The 18,407-nt window shown below is 56.9% G+C and overlaps 1 protein-coding gene across 2 annotated transcripts in view; it reads right to left on the minus strand.

The window, feature by feature from the left end:
- Window positions 1-2,480: 2,480 nt before the first annotated feature.
- Window positions 2,481-18,407, minus strand: part of PRX (periaxin) — a 28,936-nt gene continuing 13,009 nt past the window's right edge. The window contains exons 1-6 of one of the 2 annotated variants that reach the window (XM_082230929.1): window positions 15,353-15,593; window positions 14,731-14,786; window positions 13,514-13,606; window positions 12,271-12,565; window positions 11,107-11,300; window positions 2,481-7,954 (exon numbers count right to left, since the gene is read on the minus strand). In XM_082230929.1, the coding sequence (XP_082087055.1) occupies window positions 2,987-7,954; window positions 11,107-11,300; window positions 12,271-12,565; window positions 13,514-13,606; window positions 14,731-14,786; window positions 15,353-15,578 (5,832 nt within the window). In that variant the 5' untranslated portion in view covers window positions 15,579-15,593 and the 3' untranslated portion in view covers window positions 2,481-2,986. Of the gene's footprint in view, window positions 7,955-11,106; window positions 11,301-12,270; window positions 12,566-13,513; window positions 13,607-14,730; window positions 14,787-15,352; window positions 15,594-18,407 lie in introns of those variants that run through there. The other variant, XM_082230930.1, reaches the window with a different exon arrangement.

Below are 18,407 nucleotides of genomic sequence, written 5' to 3' on the forward strand. Positions count from 1 at the left end.
CCATGTTTATTAAACTGTGTGTTAGACACTTCCAATCCTCTGGAATCAGCATGTCTTCAAAGCTCCTTCAACCAGGCAAGTTTGCCATGAAGTGAGAGGCTGGGGTCATGGGCTGTTCAGAGAAGAAAGGGACTCGGTAGGAGAGGCCAAGGTGAGAGGGCCCTCTTCTTCCGCCGGTGAAGCAAGGTGAGCTGCAGAGCTTAGGAGTTATGGGATGGAGAAGCAGCAGGCAGAGCAGGAGGGTTGAGGTTTGTTTGAATCCCTCAGCCGCCCCTGATCTCCTTTGCCCCAGACCTGGCCGTGTCTGGGTAGTGAGGGGGAGAGAGAAGGGAGACTGCAGAGGGACAGGGGCCAGGGTGGGGCAGTGGTTAGAGTGTTGGACGGGGACCTGGGAGACAAGAGTTCAAATCCCCCTTGGGGGGGGGCAGTAGCTGCCTCTCAGTGTCACCCACCTCACAGGGCTGTTGTGGGGATTAAATGGGGAAGGGGAGAACCATGCATATGGCACCTGGAGCCCCCTGGAGAAAACAGTGGGATGTAACTGCCATGGAATCAGGGATGCGGGTGGTGCTGTGGGTTAAACCACAGAGCCTAGGGCTTGCCGATCAGAAGGTTGGCAGTTCAAATCCCCGCGATGGGGTGAGCTCCCATTGCTCGGTCCCTGCTCCTGCCAACCTAGCAGCTCGAAAGCACGTCAAAGTGCAAGTAGATAAATAGGTACCGCTCCGGCGGGAAGGTAAACGGTGTTTCCGTGCGCTGCTCTGGTTCGCCAGAAGAGGCTTAGTCCTGCTGGCCACATGACCCGGAAGCTGTATGCCGGCTCCCTCGGGCAGTAAAGCGAGATGAGCGCCGCAACCCCAAAGTCGGTCACGACTGGACCTAATGGTCAGGGGTCCCTTTATCTTTACTAAATGCCATGGACAAACTAAGTGTCCGTTGTATATCAAGCAATAGGAAAAGACCACACAAAAAGCAATAACGTTAGTCCACAGATTAATTTTTATTTAAACCCAGAATAGAAAAAAGCAGCAGTAAGTACAGTGTCTCAAAGATACAGCGTAACATCTTTACCTTAAAAAAAGTAATTAAACATAACAATCGGCAAAGAGGCAGTTAAATGGAATTTTTTAGTGGCAAGGAAAAAAAGGAAGCCCATCACAGCAGGCCTGTGTTGTTAAAAGTTAGGACAACAGATTTTTGTACATCTCAAGAGCAATAAGAAAGTATTCCTTCCCACCCTTTGCTTGAGAAGCTAAGACACCCCCCCCCCACTGCCGCCCTGCCCCTTCCTGGCATGTAAACACCTGAACGAGGTCCCTGCACCCCCCACCCCCTCCCTCACTGACACACCTGAAAGTGCCCCCCCCTTGGGGGGAACTCAGGAGATACTTTACATTTGTGGGCCTGGGACGAATTCATGGCTGCTTAAAATAAGGCAGAGGGTCAGTGGGTGGGTGGGGATAAGTCACAATTTAGCCCTTGTTCCTATCTCAGACCCCTTCCAAATTCAAGTAAAGTTGGGGATTGCTGGCAAAACACCCCCCCCTCCCATGAAGGAAATGCTGAGGAGTGGGAGAAGAAAGAGAAAACTCTGGAAGAGAGAGAGCTGGTTCTGACTGAGCAAAGAGGAAGGCAAGGGGGGTCCTGCAAGAAGAAGAAGAAGAGGGGAAGACCCCATTTTACAGGGGTGAAGAAGAGGGATTGGGCTCCAGGTCAAGAGAGCACACTGGATCCTGGCACTGAAAAGAGAGGGGCCCCCCCTTTGTGCCAAAAGTTAGTTCCAACTTGAAAACCACCTGAAACGCCCCCTAGTCCAGACCTCACCAGGGAACATTTTAGCTGCACTTCCTGCATTTCAGGGGGCGGGTCTAGATGACCCTTGGGGTCCCTTCAACTCGAGGTTCTCAGACGCAGAAGAGCCACAGAAACACACAGGCCCGATATCAGGCGTGGGGGGCTGGCCCAGGAGGCCTTGCCAGGCCGGGGGGCACAGCACAATGGCTTCACCCGGCCCTCCAGAACCAGCCCCCCTCAATGGGCTTTGGACTACAACTCCCAACCGGGCCTGCCAGCAGAAGGCGGGGGGGGGATGGAAACAGCCGTCCAAAAGGTCCGGCCAGCTCCAGAGGCGACCCAAGGCTGCTCTCCAACGGGGCGCTGCTCCAGGCATCTGAGTTGCCCAGTTCAAGGGAGCTGGCGGGACCAAGAACCGGGGTTCCTGAATTGCAGGGGTTGGACTAGATGAGGCTGGAGTGTCCTCTTCCAGGATTCCTCTTCTGGCTCCCAATGCCAGGTCTGGAAATTTCCCGTGAAGCTGCGCCACCCCCCCTTTCACAAGAGGGGAGGAACTCTTTTTTTCCTGCGTCTTAAACTACCCTTTGACTGGCAACCATCTCCAATCTCCTCGCTGGACACTCCCAACCAAAGATGCATCAGATTCTCCTTCCACCTTGTCCCCAATTTCTAAATAGGCTTTATTTCAAAACAGGGTGGGGGGTTGAGAGGGCTTAGTCTTCCAAACAACCCTTTATCCATTAGTTAGTAGAAAAGCTTCCCAGTGCAAGGAGAGGAAAGCAGACCCCTGAGCCCAGCCTGGCCCCCCACCAAATTCTGCCCGCATGGCTTGAGGCCCCAAGATGGGCAGAGGAAGGCCTGGGGGGCAGCTGCTGGCTGGGACTTTGATTGGGGCAGGGTGGGGGCACAGGGAGAGAAGCCCCTGAAGACAGGAAGACCGGCCAGGGGGTGGCACTGGGGGGATTTATTCACATTGGTTTTTTACAAAAAGAAACCACCACCCCCGGCTGTGAGGAGGGTGGCGCCTTCATGGTAGGCTTGCAAAAGCAGGTGGGAAGCCTCCAGTGACTGGGGGGGGGCTCTGATTGCTTCCCCCACTCCTTTGCCAAGGCCGGCGCCCCCTTGTGGTTAGTGCTAAGCATTGCACAGGGAGTGGGGCGGGGTGCAGGAGGGCCCTAGGCAGCTGCCCCACTCACACAGTTGCCTCCCCTGCCTCTCCTCTGGCCCCCGCCACCCTGCCCTCCAAGACCTGCCCCTCATGCTCCCCAGAGAAGCCCACTGAGGGCAGCTGGATCCTCAAACTCCCCTCGCCCTGCTCGGAGCCCCCCTCCGGGGCCCCTTGAGCTTTGGGGCTCAGGGCCACCTTGGGAAACCGGGACTTTGGGGACCTCTCCCCCCTGGCGCCCATCTCAGCCGCTTCCAGAGAAGACATCTCCAGCCGGGCAGCCGAGGAGACCACGGCCCCAGCAGCCCCCTCCCCAGTGCGCTTCCGGAAGCCCGAGAAGGAGATCTTGGGCGACTTGAACTTGGCCGCCTTGAGGGCCGCCAAGGCTCCCCTGCCGGCCCCCAGGGCTTCGTCCTTGGCCTCCTCTGCCCGCACCAGCTCCAGGTTCAGCTCCAGGTCTGCTCCTGCCATCTTGGGCGGGGAGGAGAGCTCCACCTGCGGCAGGCGGATCTTGCCCAGCCTGGCCCCATTGTGCAGAGAGGCCCCCGCCTGCTCCCCATTGACTTGGGGCCCCCCCTCGCCCTTGGAGAAGCCCAGCTTGGGCCCCCTCATCTTCAGGGGAGAGCCGTCCTCCAGCTCCCCATTGACTTCGGCTCCGCCTCCCTTGGCCTTGGGTGAGAGGGACAGCCCAAAGGTGGGGGGCTTCAGCTTCAGCTTGGCCCTCCCCCCCTTGCTGCCATCTGCCTCCTCCCCCTCCCCCTCCAGGAGCCCCTCCGCCCCTCTGCCCTTGGCCCTCCCCAGCCCAAACGGGGCCCTCTTGACCTTGGCCTCCCCCTCGTGCCCAGGGGGTCCTCCTTCCCCGCCTTCTGCTCCCCCTTTGGGGAGAGACAGCCCAAACTTGGGGATCTTCACCTTGTACCTCTTCCCTGCCTCCGCCTCAGGGGCCTCCCCGCTTCGGCCCCCCTGGGCCCCCTCCACCTGGTACTCGGCATGCGCCTTGAGGCTGGGGGCCGAGAGCTCCACGCCGGGCACGTGGAAGGCCGCTCTCTTCCCCTCCAACTCGCCTGGAGAGGGAGCGCCGTCCCCCTGGGGGCCCAGCAGCTCCACAGCTGGCACCTTGATCTGGGGCGCCTTCAGCCTGGCCTCGAACCCTCCCACTTCCACATCCAGATCTGGGAGCTTCCCTGCTTCCCGCCGGGCAGCCTCACTCTTCCCCTCCTGGTCCACCGAGAAGCCCACATCTGGCAGGGCAATCTGGGGCACCTTGAAGGAGAAGTCCGCCCCTTCGGGTGGGGGGCAGAGGGGCTGGGTGTCTGCACCCGCTTTGGAGAGGCCCAGGGACGGGAGCTTGATCTTGAACTTGCCCTCCTCGGGGGACCCCCGGGCCTCCGCTTCCCCCTTGGCAAGGCCAAAGCCAATGGGCACAGAGGGCATCTTGATCTGGGCGCCTTCCTTGGCCTCAGGGCTCAGCGCCTCTGCGCTGCCTCTCAGTTTGGGGGCCTTCAGCTCCAGCTGTGGGACTCGGGGCAAATCCGCCTCAGCTTCCACTTCCCTGTCCGAGGTGGAGCCCCCAAATTTGGCCAGCCTGATGACCGGGCCCCCAGCTTTGGCGCGTGTCCCCTTCCCTGCTTCCGAGCCCACATCCAGCTCCACCTCAGGGGCCTTCACTCGGGGGGCAGAGAACTTGGGCAGCCCCACGGAAGGCATCCGGAACTTGGCTTCTGACCCTTCAGGGACCCCCTCTCCCCCCTCTGCCGTCAGGGGCAGCTCCGTATCCGACAGGCGCCCCTTGGGCAAGGAGAGGTCCACTCTGGGCAAGCGGATCTTGGTGCCCAGGAGGGAGGTGTCCACCGCCCCTTCCCCACCTTCCTCCCCGAAGCTGAGCCTGCGCCCCCCAAGCAGCTGCACCTCTGCCCCACCCTCCTCTGCTCTCCCAAACCTTGGCAGCTCTACCTGCGGCAGTTTGATCTTGGCCTCTGCTGGCAGCATGGGCTCTTCCACCCCGGCGGTGGGTAAACTCACTTCCAGCTCTAGTTTGGGGGTGGAAATGCCCACCGTGGGGATCTTCAGCTCCCCCTCGTATCTGCGGAGGCTGGCCTCCGAGACGCCCCCCACCGGCTTCTCCCCTTCACCTCTGCTGCTGGGCATGGAGATCTCCAGAGAGGGCACCTTCACCTTGAGGGCAGGGCTCTCTGCACCCACGGCCAGCCCCACCTCATCCCTGGCCCCGATCCTGGGCAGCTCCACCTGGGGAAGCTTCACTTCCAGCTCGGGCGGGGCCTGCAGATGTGCCAGCTTCCCTGGGTCTGCTTCCACCTTGGGGGAGGAGAGCTTCAGCCTGGGCATCTTGGCGAAGGGGCCCCCCTTGGGCTTCTCCCTGGGGCTGCCAGGGGCTTTCTTGGCTTCTGCTTCCATGCCCGCTGTGTCCCTGCGCATGAGGCCGAACGAGGGCATCTTGAACTTGGAGCCTTTGGCCTCCTTTTCGGGCACCTTTGTGCCCAGGTCTCCTGCCAGGGCCTCCCTGCTCCCTCTCAACTTGCCCTCCTGGCTCTCAAATGCCAGGTCCCCTTCCTTGCCTTTGCCCCAGAATTTGGGCAGCGAAAACTTGGGTACTTTCAGCTTGATGTCGGGCACCTCAGTGCCAACCTCGGGCAAAGGGGTGCCGGAAGGCTCTTCACCGGGCCATGCGGGGAGGTCAAGGTCCACGTCCACCGCCGGCACTGTGACATCCACCGCTGGCAGCTCCACCCCCCCGTGAGCCTCAAGGGCTGCAGTTGCCCTTGCCTTGGGTGCCGTCCCTTCCACGTCCACTTTCGATTTGGGAAAGGAAATCCCAAACCTTGGCCCTTTCAGCTTGGCTTCCATGCCACCCTCCGCCTCAGGGGCCGAGGCCTCTGGGCTGGCCTTCCAGGCTTTGGGGCCAGAGATGCCGAACTTGGGGAGCGTAAACCTGGGTGCCTTGAGGCTGGCCTGAGCCGCCAGGGCTTTGCCGCCCTCCAGGGTCACATCTGGGATCTTGACGGACGGGATTTCGACAGAGGGCAGCTTCACTTTGGCCCCCTCCACTTCCAGCAAAGGCTGGCCCTTCACAGCCAGGCTGCTCTCGGCTGCTCCTTCCTCCTTCCCCAGAGAAAGGTCCACTTTGGGAATCTTGGCCCCCACCCCGCTGACATCAGGCCCCCCCAAGACCCTCTCCCTTGGCTCTGCCTCTGGCAGGCCCCCCTGGCACGTGGGGACACTGATCTCCACCTCCAAGTCTCTGGTCACGGCCTTGGGCGAGGGCACCCTGAGCTTGACCTCGTGGCCCCGGGGCAGCTGCTCAGAGGCCGCCCGCTCTCTCTCCACCTTTGGCAGATCCAGTTCCAGCCCAACTTTGGGCAAGTCAATGTCCAGTGCAGGCACGGCCGCCGACGGACAGCTCAGGCGAGCGGCAGGGACAGCCACCTCCACCCGCGGCTTCTCCACGGAGATATTCAACTCTGGCCTGGGCACGGGGGCCTTGGGCAGCTGCATGTCCGGCAGCCGCATTGCCGGCAAGGAGAGGTCCACCTTGGGGACGCTGACCTTCATGCCGGCCTCACCTTCCAGCCTGGGCACCTGGGCATGCATCTGGGGCAGGGAGTCTGCCTTGGCAGAGAGGTCAAACTTTGGGAGAGACACCTGGGGCACCTGGAACTTGAACCCGGGGCCTTCAGCAACCTCTCCTGACTTCGGCCTCCCGGCGGGGGCTGCCACCTCCCCCATGGGCCTGGGAAGCTGCACCTCCCCCACTTTGGGGAGAGCAATGTCCAGAGATGGAACCTTCACCTCGGGGAACACGGCCCCCTCTTTGCTTTCTAGCTTGCGTTCCGTCAAGGAAATCCCGAACCCTGGGAGCTGGATCTTGGGGCCTTTGGCTTTCGCCTTGGGGCTTTCATGCCTCCCCATGCTGAGCTCCACCTGGGGCAGCCGGCCTTCTTCTTCCCCTTTCTCCAGGGGGGCTCTGGAGCCCAGCTTGGGCAGGTTGAGCAAAGGCACCTTGACGGAGACGTCTGGGACCTCTGCTCTGGCCTTCGGAAGCTCCACTTCAGCCTTCCCCTTGGGCAGGGGGATCCCCAGCTCCACCGAGGGGATCCCCACCTCCAGGGGGGGCAGGGCCACCCCCGCCTTCAGCTTCTCCTCCCGCTCTTCCGTTTTGCCCAGGGCCACTTCGACAGCCGGGACCTTGACGCTGGGTGCTTTCAGCTCCGCCTCCTCAGCAGAGACCCCAAACTTGGGGGCCCTGATCTTGAAGCCTTCCCCTTTAGGGGTCGTCTCTGGGGTGGCTCTCTCCAGCCCAGGGAAGGACAGGTCAACGTCCACCTTGGGGGCTGCCACTTCGGCCACAGGCAGCTTCAGCCGGCCCTGGAGACCCCCTTCTGGGAGCTCCACCCCGCTGACTTTGGGCAGGGCGGCCTCCAACTTGGGCAGTCCAAACTGGGGAGCCTGGACTCTGCTTTTGGGGGACTCTCTGCCAGGCCCAGCTTTGGGCAGTGGCAGGTCGAGCTCCACCTGCGGGGCCTGAAACTCGCCTTCTGCCTTGGCCCCCGCCCGCTTGGCCTTGCCGAAGGGCGTGCTGAAGCGGGAGAGGCCGCCTGCTGCTTTCGCCTCTACCGCAGCCTTGGGCAGGCCCACCTCCAGCCAGCCCCCGGCCCCCTTGGCTCTCGCTGCCGCAGCCTCCTTAACCTTCAGCCTGGGGAACTTCAGCCTGCGCCGCTTGGTCTCCAGGGAGGACAGGCGAGGAGAGATGTCTGGGCTGGGCTCCGAAACGGCCACTTCTCCTGCGCTCTTGGCCTTGCGCAGCTTGGAGAACTTGGGCAGAGAGAACTCCACGTCGACGGGAGCCACGTCCAGCTTGCCACCAGCCAAGTCCCCGCTCCAGGACGCCCCTGACGCCGCCTGCAGGTCCTTGGCCTTTGCAGCCACCGCCTTCTTCTTCTTCTTCTTTTTCTTCAGTGATGTCAGGCTCTGGATGTTCTGGGGAAAGAAGTGCAAATGAGGCATCTGATCAAGATCTGCATTTTAAAATGAGCTTAAAAAATATATTTGTAAATGTTTGTATCTCTCATGCCAGGCAGAAACCATACTCTGGCAGCTGTTTATCTTCCTGGACAAAGGCCCCCCTGATTTATTTATAGCAGGAGCCAAAATTCTCAAAGTTGTAAAAAAGGGAATTACAGGCTGGGAGCAAAGGTTACTAGGTTACTGACCCTACAGAATACAATCAAGCTGCAAAAGCACTAATTAAGAGTTGGTAAATAGTAGGATTCATTGTTTAACAAAATATAATACCATGTGTCTCCCATTAGAGCAGGGGTGCCCAAACATTTTTCAAAGAGGGCCAGATTTGATGGAAGTGAACATGCATGAGGGCCGACCAAAGTTGAGCTTTTTTTAAGGATTGAAGAGCTTTTGGGGGGATGTCCCCCCAAGGTTTATTGACCTTTTTTAAGGATTTGACAGCAATAAATGAATGAACTGCCACAGGGGTCTGATAAAACCGGCCGGAGGGCCGAATTGGGCCTCAAAGCAGACTTTGGATATGCCTGCCTTAAGAACTAGCACAAAATAACCCATAGATAAAACACAGTACTTGTTGCTTCTTGTTATGTGTCACACACACACACACACACACACACACACCATGGTACTTGTTGGTTCTAGCTCCTGAAAGCTCTATTTTAAAAGACCTCCAACCCCTTTGCCACCATCTATTTCCCGAATTCTTCCGTTGTCCCCCTGTTGTTGTCTTTTTATAATATAGCATTCATCAAGAATACAAACAACAAGTAATGGATACCGGTCACCAGCTACAAAGCGAAATGAGGTGGAAAATAATAGCAGCATGCTAAAATTGTACCTTGGCTTCAGGATCAGTGCTACAAACTTTTTCGTTTGTTTGTTTTTTGGAGGGGGGAGGAAAGCTGCACCCTACTTTGCTAAATTCCAACTTATCCTCATGAGGGAGGTTATAATCCCACCGACACCAGCCCCATATTTTTTTCACCTCTCTGACTTCCTCCTCTCTCATATCTATATCAATATCAGGGGAGGGAGCCTCGCCTGCACAATAAGCGATAAAAAGAAGGGTGCTGCTGCTGCTCGGCTTTTCTTCGCGGGCTTTCTGCTGAGGGGCGGGGCGGGCGAGGCAGAGAGCGCTCTGCACATGCTCAGTAGACCCCTTAGCCCACAATAAACACCCTCCCCCCCCGGACCCTGAGGAGGCAGCCCAGCCTCTCTTGGCGGCTCCCCACCTGCGCTGCTCCCGGACGAGGCTCCGCCATTCTCCTCCACGGGCATTGCGCCGCCGCTTCCGACTCGCGCCGGGTTTCGAATGCCTCGCGGCGCTTCCGGCGGAGTGGGCGGAAAAAACCTGCGCACTTTCCAAATATCGTGAGATAAAAGCGGCGGCTTCGCGTGAAACTGCCGAGACAACAAATCCCTAGACTGGCGGCCGCCGCCGGCTACAGGGGCCACAAGACGAGGTCTGGCGGGCCGGATTCGGCCCGCGGGCCTTGTGTTTGACACCCGTGCATTAGAGATTTGAGCCACATTTCCTAAGGTTAAAAGGGCAAATAGAAACAGCAGCTGGACTAGGGAAAGAGGCTTCTCTCTGAAGCTGCTTTGAAGCTTCAGAGAACTCAGAGAACTTAGAGAACTTAGCTTTTATTAAATTCCTTTTTATTTTGAAAAGGCCTTTCCTTTTCTTCTAAAAATCTATATATGTTATGTATGAAATATATTGGCTTAAATGAAATTATGCAAAGGATTTAGAAAGTAAGAAATGTTAGATTCTTATGTTAGATTCTTATTTCATTGATGGTGTGTGAGAAGGTGAACCCAAGATCTCTGTTTAAGATAAAAATTAAAAACCATGCACCATCTGCTTTAGCCATCTGTTTTGCAGTGAATAGGGCAACAGGGGCCAAAGGTTATCTGGTAATTAAGGTGCCTGGTCAAGGTAGATATATGGCTACTTGTTTGCCATTTATAGATAGAAGGAAATATAGTTCTTTGTCTGCCATAAAAGGTAATAGGAAATGGGTGTATCTTTTATGATTGGTTCTAGCAAACAGCCAATAGGAATTTCAAGCAGGCTGATTGGACAGAGGCAGCCAAAGGAGGAGCAAGGGGGCTGGGCTGAGGGAATATAAGTGCTGGCCATCAGGGCTGGAGTGGGCAGAACTTTGGTAACCATATACCACTGTGCCTCTCATTTATTTGTCTGACAAATAAATTATTATTTTAATTTCTCTATTGCTGCGTTGAATATTTCATTCCAGCTAAGCGTTAACCACAAGCAGGGTGCTACACAAGGGCTGTGTGAGTCTTAGCAAGAGGCGCCCAGAGAGAAGTGAGGGAAAGGAGCCACGTACATAAAGTGGTGCGTGGAATGGAGAAAGGAGAAACGGGCGTTTCCCTGCCTCTCTCGTGGACATCCAGTGATGATTCAGGACAGGGGAAAGAGGTTCCTTCTCCCTGCAGTATAAACTGTGGAACAGGATTATTAACTACGAACCCCCAAATTTTGGATCTCCTCCAAACCTGTGCCAAAGTTCTGCAGTGAAAACCCTGCACCCCCAAACTGGATCCCATCCCACATTTTGGGGTTCATAGTTAATGAAGCCCTGTGGAACTCACTCCCAATTGGGATGGCTTTAACAGAGAATATAAGAGGAGATCTAGTCCAGTATCCTGTTCACACAGTGGCTAACCAGAGGCCCATTGTGGAAAACTAGCAGGCAGGATCTGACCACAAGAGCAACTCCTGTAGTTTTCAGCAACTGGGATTCAAAAACAGGGCAGAGCCATTGTGGCTGTGAGTCACGGACAGCCCTCCTCTCCTCCTCCATGAATTGGCCCATTCCTCTTTTAAAGTAATTTTTTTTAATTTGCCTCCTATGGATTAGACAAAGTCACGGAGAAGGAGAGGACTAGCAATGGCTACTAGCCAGGATGGCCAAGTTCAGATTCCCCGTTTGGAGGCAGTGCTGCCTCTCAGTACCAGTTCATAGAATATCTATGTCAACCTCTGGGTGCCACCCCAGGCACCCTCTCACCCCTGGAGACAGAGGGGGGTGCACCCTGTCACTGGGCCAGCGCCCCAGAGCAATACTAGGACCACCTACCAGTTTGGCCATCTTGGCTTTGGGGCCCCTCACTTCAAAGGTGGTGGCTCCAGGCTTGCGGGAGACGTCAGCGCTGGGTACGGTCCGTTTCAGGCAAAAGGAGATCTTGTAGGGCTCAGCGCACTTGAGGATCTGCAAGGCGTCTTCGTACTTGATGTTGTCGAAATAGACTCTGGCACTCAGGAGCTGGTCGCCTACAAGGCGGGGGGACAGGGGAAGATGTCGAAGCTGAGTCACAGCCCTGCAGTGCTATCCCTTCCGCTGCCCTTAGCTCATTCTGCCAGAAAACAGGGCCCAGGCCTGAAACGCCAGAGATGCTGTCCGGGGCAACTTTACAGGAACACAAACTTTGGCTCTGGGATTATTGACACAACTGGCAAGAGTGCCCCTGCTCACGTGCAGAGACCATTCCCGTCCCTGTTCAGCAGCGGCACCCTTAACCGTACCAAGGTTGAGCCCCGTCCAGGGCTGCCAAGGTCCTGAAGGGGTGGTCCACCAGCAGGGCACAGAGGCACCAGCTGCCTCCCTTGCCCCTCCCTCCGCCAGGTCTCCTGGCAGCTGTGCGCAAGGAGAGAAACTCTCTGTAGAAGCTGCCCCCATCTCATAGAGGGCAAGGGAGGGGCTGTGGCAACCCAGTCAGATGGAAGGGGTATACGGTAAATGATAACATTATTATTATGTTGCTTAAGGTGGTCAAGGCGCCCTCGCCAGAGCAGAGAATCACCCCTGTCCTTCAGTCCTCCCTCCCTTCACGGGCCGTGTGGTGCAGTGGCTAGAGCATTGGACTGGGACCTAGGAATGACCAGTGTTGAAACTCCCTCACAGACAGAGCTGTTGTTGTTGTGGGCATTAGATGAGGACCAGGATTCAGGAGAGACCCGGGTTCCAATCATGACGTTTGCTGGCTGAGACCTGGAGGGCCTAACCTACACTGCAGGGCTGTTGTGAGCATTAAGTGAAGAGGGATGAACCACGCAGGCCACCTTGGAGGGAAAAGGTGGGACATGAATGCAATAGAGACTCAATCTCCAGGGAGGTTTGGGAGCAGAAGCCCCAAACGGCCACTGCTTCCAGCCTGTGCAGGCAACAGTGAGCTAGGAGGGAGCCAGACTCTGGCTTTGCGCCGGGTGGCTGCTCTTTCCCTCCACCAACAGGGAGGCTCACCTTCGCGGAGGCTCAGGGCCCGAGCAGCAGGCGAGTCCTTCAGGACGTCCTTGATGAAGAGGCCGCTCTTTCCCCCTCCGGCCACGCTCATCCCGCTGACCCCGGCTTCCGCCTCCGTCTCCACGATGATCTCCAGCAGCTCGGAGGTCTCAATGGTCTTCTCCATGGAGCTCACCTGCGCCTCCATCTTGGCTGGGGCCAGGGGCTGCCCCCTCTCCTCTTCGGAGCTGCGCTGGCTCTCGCCTTTCCTCTGCAGGACTCTCTTCAGCTCCGCATGCAGCTTCTCCTTCTGGGCCTGGGGGGGGGGAAACCGAGAGGGTGTCCACACAGCACACCAGACCAGGGGGGGGGGGACCAGTTCGCTGAACCGCCACAGCTTCCTCCCAGGGGCTCCTGCTTCTTTTGGGAAGACGATGGAGCTATTTCGCTAGTGGGAGTTTCTTCCTCCCAGCCCCCTTGGAAGAACCATCCACACAAACACACCCCAACACCACCCGGCAATTCTCCTCTCGCTATCCGGCTTAAACGTTGGCAGAGGCTCCTAAACTCCCCTCCCCTGCTGGCCAGTCCAGAGCCAGCTTCCTCCTCTCTGCCCCGCCTAATGGTGATCTCAGATAGCCTAAGAGCATAAGACCAGCGACTGGATCAGGCCAAGAACCCATCCAGCCCAGCCTGCTCTTTTCACCTAGGAATCCAGATAGACGGCCACTGGACCGGGAGGTTCCCAAAGAACATACAAAGAGCCTGGCTGCTGGATCAGGCCAACCGGGCCCATCGAGACCAGCATCCTGTTCTCACAGCAGGCAACCAGATGCCCCCGTGGGACGATCACAAGCAGGATCCGGGCGCAAGAGCCACTCTTTCCTCCTGCAGGTTCGAGAAATGGGCATTCAGAGGCAGCCTCCCACTGTGGAGGGCCTGGCATCGCCCTCGTGACTAGGGGGCCTCCATAGCCCTCTCCTCCTCCAGGAATAGGCACAGTCTGCCATCCAGGTTGGGGGCCACCACTGCCTCCCCCTGTGGAAGGGAGTTCCATGGTTTAACTAGGCACTGCATGGAGATGTAAGAGGCGGCAGAGGCCACACCTTGGAGGGGCAACAGGCTCAGGGACCCGGCGTCACCCAAACATCTTCAGATGTGTGACCTCCTCCTTGGGGGGGGGCACAGCCCTACCTGCCTCCTCCACCCTCAGAACGTGTCTTCTTGTCTGTCCCCCCCCCGCCCCACCCTCTTCCCGACTTACTGCTCGGTCTGCGTCACCAGCTTCCTCCGGGGGCAGGTGCGGGGGGCTGCCTGGGGGGGGCTGCAGCTGCTCATTCCCTTTGGAGCCGGCTGTCTGGAAGGCAGGAGAGAAGCAGGAGGTGGGGGGGGTGGCTCTGCCAGCTCTCAGGGACCCCAAGAGCCCAACTGGGAATGGGGTGCAGCCGGGGGGGGGGCTGGCCTCTGCAGTAGACAACGCCAGTGGTAACAGGGGCACAATCGGTCTGGGCTGGGGAGGTGCTGAAGGGACACAGGCGCAACTAGGGAACAGGCTCCCTCGGAAGGTCGTGGACTCTTCTTCGTTGGGTTTTTAAGGGCTCGATGACCCTTGGGGTGCCCTGCAAACTGCAGTTCTATGATTATAAGCAGATCTGCTGCTTTTACTGCGACAGAGCAACACAGCCACTTCTCGAAATAAACACACCTGAGTTACACTTAGAACCACAGAACTGTTGAGTTGGAAGGGACCCCCAAGAGTCATCTAGTCCGACCCCCTGCAATGCAGGAATCACAACTTAAACACACACAAACGGCTTCGTAAGGCACCCACTCCCACCTATAGATCTGCCGGCCGGAGTCATGGAGGAGTGGGGAAACAGCAGGAGCCCACCAGGGAGGGTGCTGACCTGCAAAACGTCCAGAGAGATGATCGCCAGGCCCAGAGGACCAGTGGGAGAACCCTGGGCCTGGGAGGACCGAGTTCAAGTGATGGAGCAGTGGCTGGCGTGTCGGACTGGGACCTGGGGGACCAGGGTTCAAATCCCCATTGGGCCATGCAGCTCACTGGGTGGCCTTGGGCCGGTCATTGCCTCTTAGCCTATCTTACCTCACAGGGTGGTTGTGAGGATTAAATGAGGGTGAGAACCACGTCTGTTGCCTTGAGCTCCTTGGAGAACAAAGTGGGATATAAATGCAGTAGACAGGCAGCCAGGCAGGTAGGTACTGCAGGCAGGTAGATAGACCTGGGGGCAGGGCCATCGATTCACCTGCCACCTATCTGGAAAATGGGCACAGGGTTGTGTCTGCAGCCCAAAGAGCTGCACTGGAAGCGTCATTTGAGAGAGGCGTGCAATTCCCAGGCTTCCTTGAAGAGGGTTTCTGGTTGGGCTGACCCAGAATTCAGAGAGGGGGAGCACAGCTTGAGGGTGGGGGCTGCACTAGTGGTGATGGAGGAGGAGGAGGAGGTGCCCAGGTACTTACAGCTGCTTGCTGCCTTGTCCTGAACACGTGGCTCTCTGGAACCTGGCCCTGTGCAGCTGTGGAGGGGGAAATGTTATTATTTTATTTGTTATTATTTATTATATTTGTATACTGAAGATCACAGGATATTCACAACATAAAAATACAAAATGATAACACAAAATACATAATAAAACAAACACAAACCAATAACCCCAGCACTCTGAATTGGGCCGGGAAATTAATCAGTAGCCAGAGCAGTTGGACCAAGATCTGTGTCATATGCTCAAGCCGTCTTGTCCCAGTGAGCAGCCTAGCTGTCAAGTGCCAGCTGAAGTTCAGAAGCCGCTCTACGTAGAAGGCATTGCAGTAATCCAACCTGGAGGTTACCAAAGCATAGACAGCAGTAGCTGGGCTCTCCCTGTCCAGATGGGGGCACAGCTGGGCCACCAGCCAAAGCCGATGGAAGGCAATCCGGGCCACTGAGGCCCCCTGAGCCTCAAGCAACAGCAGAGGATCGAGGACCACCAAGCAGTAGCCGGGCTCTTTTTAAGTTTCTATGGAACCTCCAGGTCCAGAGGCAGTCTACCTGGAGCCCTGGGTCCCTCGGGGTATTTGACCACAGTGAGAAGAGGATGCTGACCCAGCAGCCAGGCTCCTCTGAGGTTCTTCTGCCCACCAGCCCCACAGGCGTCAGCCTCTGGGATGGAGAGGGAAAAGGCATGGCCCCCCCTAGGCTTCCACAGACGGCCCCCTCCTCCTCTCCCACTGTTCCTTCCTGCTGCCCTCCTTTCCCTGCCCAAGAAGACTCCAGTCGGCACTTGCTCCCTCCCTTGGTGAAATCCCAGGCTGCCACGGAGGGGTGGCATTTCATTCCCACGCCCGGACTCCGAGGACCCACGCCACGCCGTTCCCCAAAAGGTCAAGACGCGATGCCGCACATTCCCAGGCCAGAGGACAAAGGGACGCAGCGTCTTGGCCAACCCCTCACGGGCATCGCTGGCATTCCTGGAGCCGTTCCCAAACACCTCCCCCTCCTCAGCGACTGCCCCCTGGAGATGCTCTGGCTGGCATCTCCGTGGAGAAACCCAACAGTGTGACGCGGCAGCTAAAAAAGCCAATGCAATTCTGGGCTGCATCAATAGGAGTATAGCATCTAGATCAAGGGAAGTAATAGTGCCACTGTATTCTGCTCTGGTCAGACCTCACCTGGAGTACTGTGTCCAGTTCTGGGCACCACAATTCAAGAAGGACACTGACAAACTGGAACGTGTCCAGAGGAGGGCAACCAAAATGGTCAAAGGCCTGGAAACGATGCCTTATGAGGAACGGCTAAGGGAGCTGGGCATGTTTAGCCTGGAGAAGAGGAGGTTAAGGGGTGATATGATAGCCATGTTCAAATATATAAAAGGATGTCACATAGAGGAGGGAGAAAGGTCCAGAGAAGCGGACACGGAGCAATGGATCCAAACTACAAGAAAGAAGATTCCACCTAAACATTAGGAAGAACTTCCTGACAGTAAGAGCTGTTTGACAGTGGAATTTGCTGCCAAGGAGTGTGGTGGAGTCTCCTACTTTGGAGGTCTTTAAGCAGAGGCTTGACAACCATATGTCAGGAGTGCTCTGATGGTGTTTCCTGCTTGGCAGGGGGTTGGACTCGATGGCCCTTGTGGTCTCTTCCAACTCTAGGATTCTATGATTCTATGATTCTATGAAACCCAAGGCAGCAGGAGCCCCAGGGCCGAAAGCAGACTCTGAGCTTCTCCACACTGGCCTTTTGCCCTGTGCTGTCCAGACACAGGTTGCCACTTCAAATCTCCCTCTCTGAATGCTCTTTAAAGCTGAAGTGCAAACCCAACCAATTTGGGTTTCCCACAGACTGACGTTTGCTCTGATTCAGCAGTAAAGAGTGGATTTCCGCAGGGGAAACTCCAGAGCACGAACAAGAACATTCAAACATGGAGATTTAAAGGGCAGACCTAGGCCTGGAAAGTTCAAAGGATTGTTAGTGTGAGTACGGTAAGTCTCCAGGCAGGTCCTCACACTCACAGCCAGCGTATTAAACGGGGGGGGGTGCTCTGGATTCACACCCCACAATGTGTGCTTCTGGCTGAAGAAGTGGGACTCGTAAGCATAAGATAAGAATTTGGGTGGCTTTCAAAGAGAATTAGACAAATTCATGGAGGAAAAGTCTATGGAGGTAAAGGTAAAAAGGTAAAGGACCCCTGGACGGTTAAGTCCAGACAAAGGAAACTATGGGGTTGTGGCGCTCATCTCGCTTTCAGGCCGAGGGAGCTGGCGTTTGTCCACAGACAGCTTTCCGAGTCATGTAGCCAACATGACTAAACCGCTTCTGGCACAACGGGACACCGTGACGGAAACCAGAGTGCACGGAAACGACGTTTACCTTCCCACTGCAGTGGTACCTATTGATCTACTTGCACTGGTGTGCTTTCGAATTGCTAGGGTGACAGGAGCTAGGACACAGCAACAGGAGCTCACCCCATCGTGGGGATTCAAACCACTGACCTTCCGATCAGCAAGCCCAAGAGGCTCAGTGGATGAGACCACAGCACCACCCAGGATGGAAATTTCAGAAGGGGAGAGGGCTGCTCTGGGGCTCAGATTCCGCTTGCTGGTTTCCACACAAACCTAGTGGGCCCCTGTGAGAACAGGCGGCTGGACTAGATGGGCCCCTGGCCTGATCTGGCAAGCTCGTCTTCTGCTCTGATGCTTCTTTCACTTCTTCCCACTTCCTTGATTGCTTTGGTGGCCCTTTTCCAAACCTCTTCCAACTCCACAATATCCCCTTTGAGGTGAGCTGACCAGAACTGTTCAGGTGCAAGCAGCAGATGTTCTGCCTGGGGCCCCCGGGGCCCCCTCTTTCCTGCTCTGCTCCCTCCAACCTCTGAATGCAAAACTCAGTGGAGAGAGATCTGCTCCCACTCCGAGCCCAAGACAAAGAGGGGCCTGTTCAGGTCTCTCTCTCTCTCTCCCACCTCCCTCGCTGCAGCGTCACCAGCCATGCATCGTGGCAGAGCGTGGGAGAATGCCAGGCATTCTGTAGGCTCAGCAAAGCCAGAGTTGCGGCCAGCGAGGGGCAGTGGGGAGAGAGAGGCAGGCCCGGCCTGGGCCAGGAATGCTGCAAAGCAGCCAGGAGACAGGGCCCAGTGTCCCAGGGAGCTCTCCTCCTTGCTCTGGAGCCTGAGCCAGCCTGCGGGGTCAGACTAGATGACTCTGAAGGTCCCCTGTAGGGATGCAGAAAAGGTTTCCTGCAAATGACAGGCATTCCAGAAGGCCCACCTCAAAGCCAAAGTGAGGGAAGCCCATTCACACACCTCTTTCAAACCCCACTTGAGGCACTGCACTCCTTCCTTCCTTCCTTATGTGCAAAGCTTGAGTCAACCTCTCTGCCATTCCTTCTGTCTCTTCCCCCCACCTCCTTGAGCCCCCCTCCCTGGCCAGCTTCACACATGCAAGCACATCACTTAACTCCCCAATGGAGCCTAGGAACCAGCAGCTAGAGCCAAGCTGTTTCTGTGAACATGAAAGCAGAGCAAAGTTTCTCACACTCTGGGCCTTGGCCCTTTGCCCCAACCCCACCTCCAAAAACACCTGAGCAGGCTGGCTTGTACTTTGGGGCCAAGGTGTGGGACAGAGGGACATAAGAACGCTATTATATTTATTCCATTTAAATG

This window comes from Podarcis vaucheri (genome assembly GCF_965113315.1).
Source record: "Podarcis vaucheri genome assembly, chromosome: 7".
NCBI lineage: Eukaryota > Metazoa > Chordata > Lepidosauria > Squamata > Lacertidae > Podarcis > Podarcis vaucheri.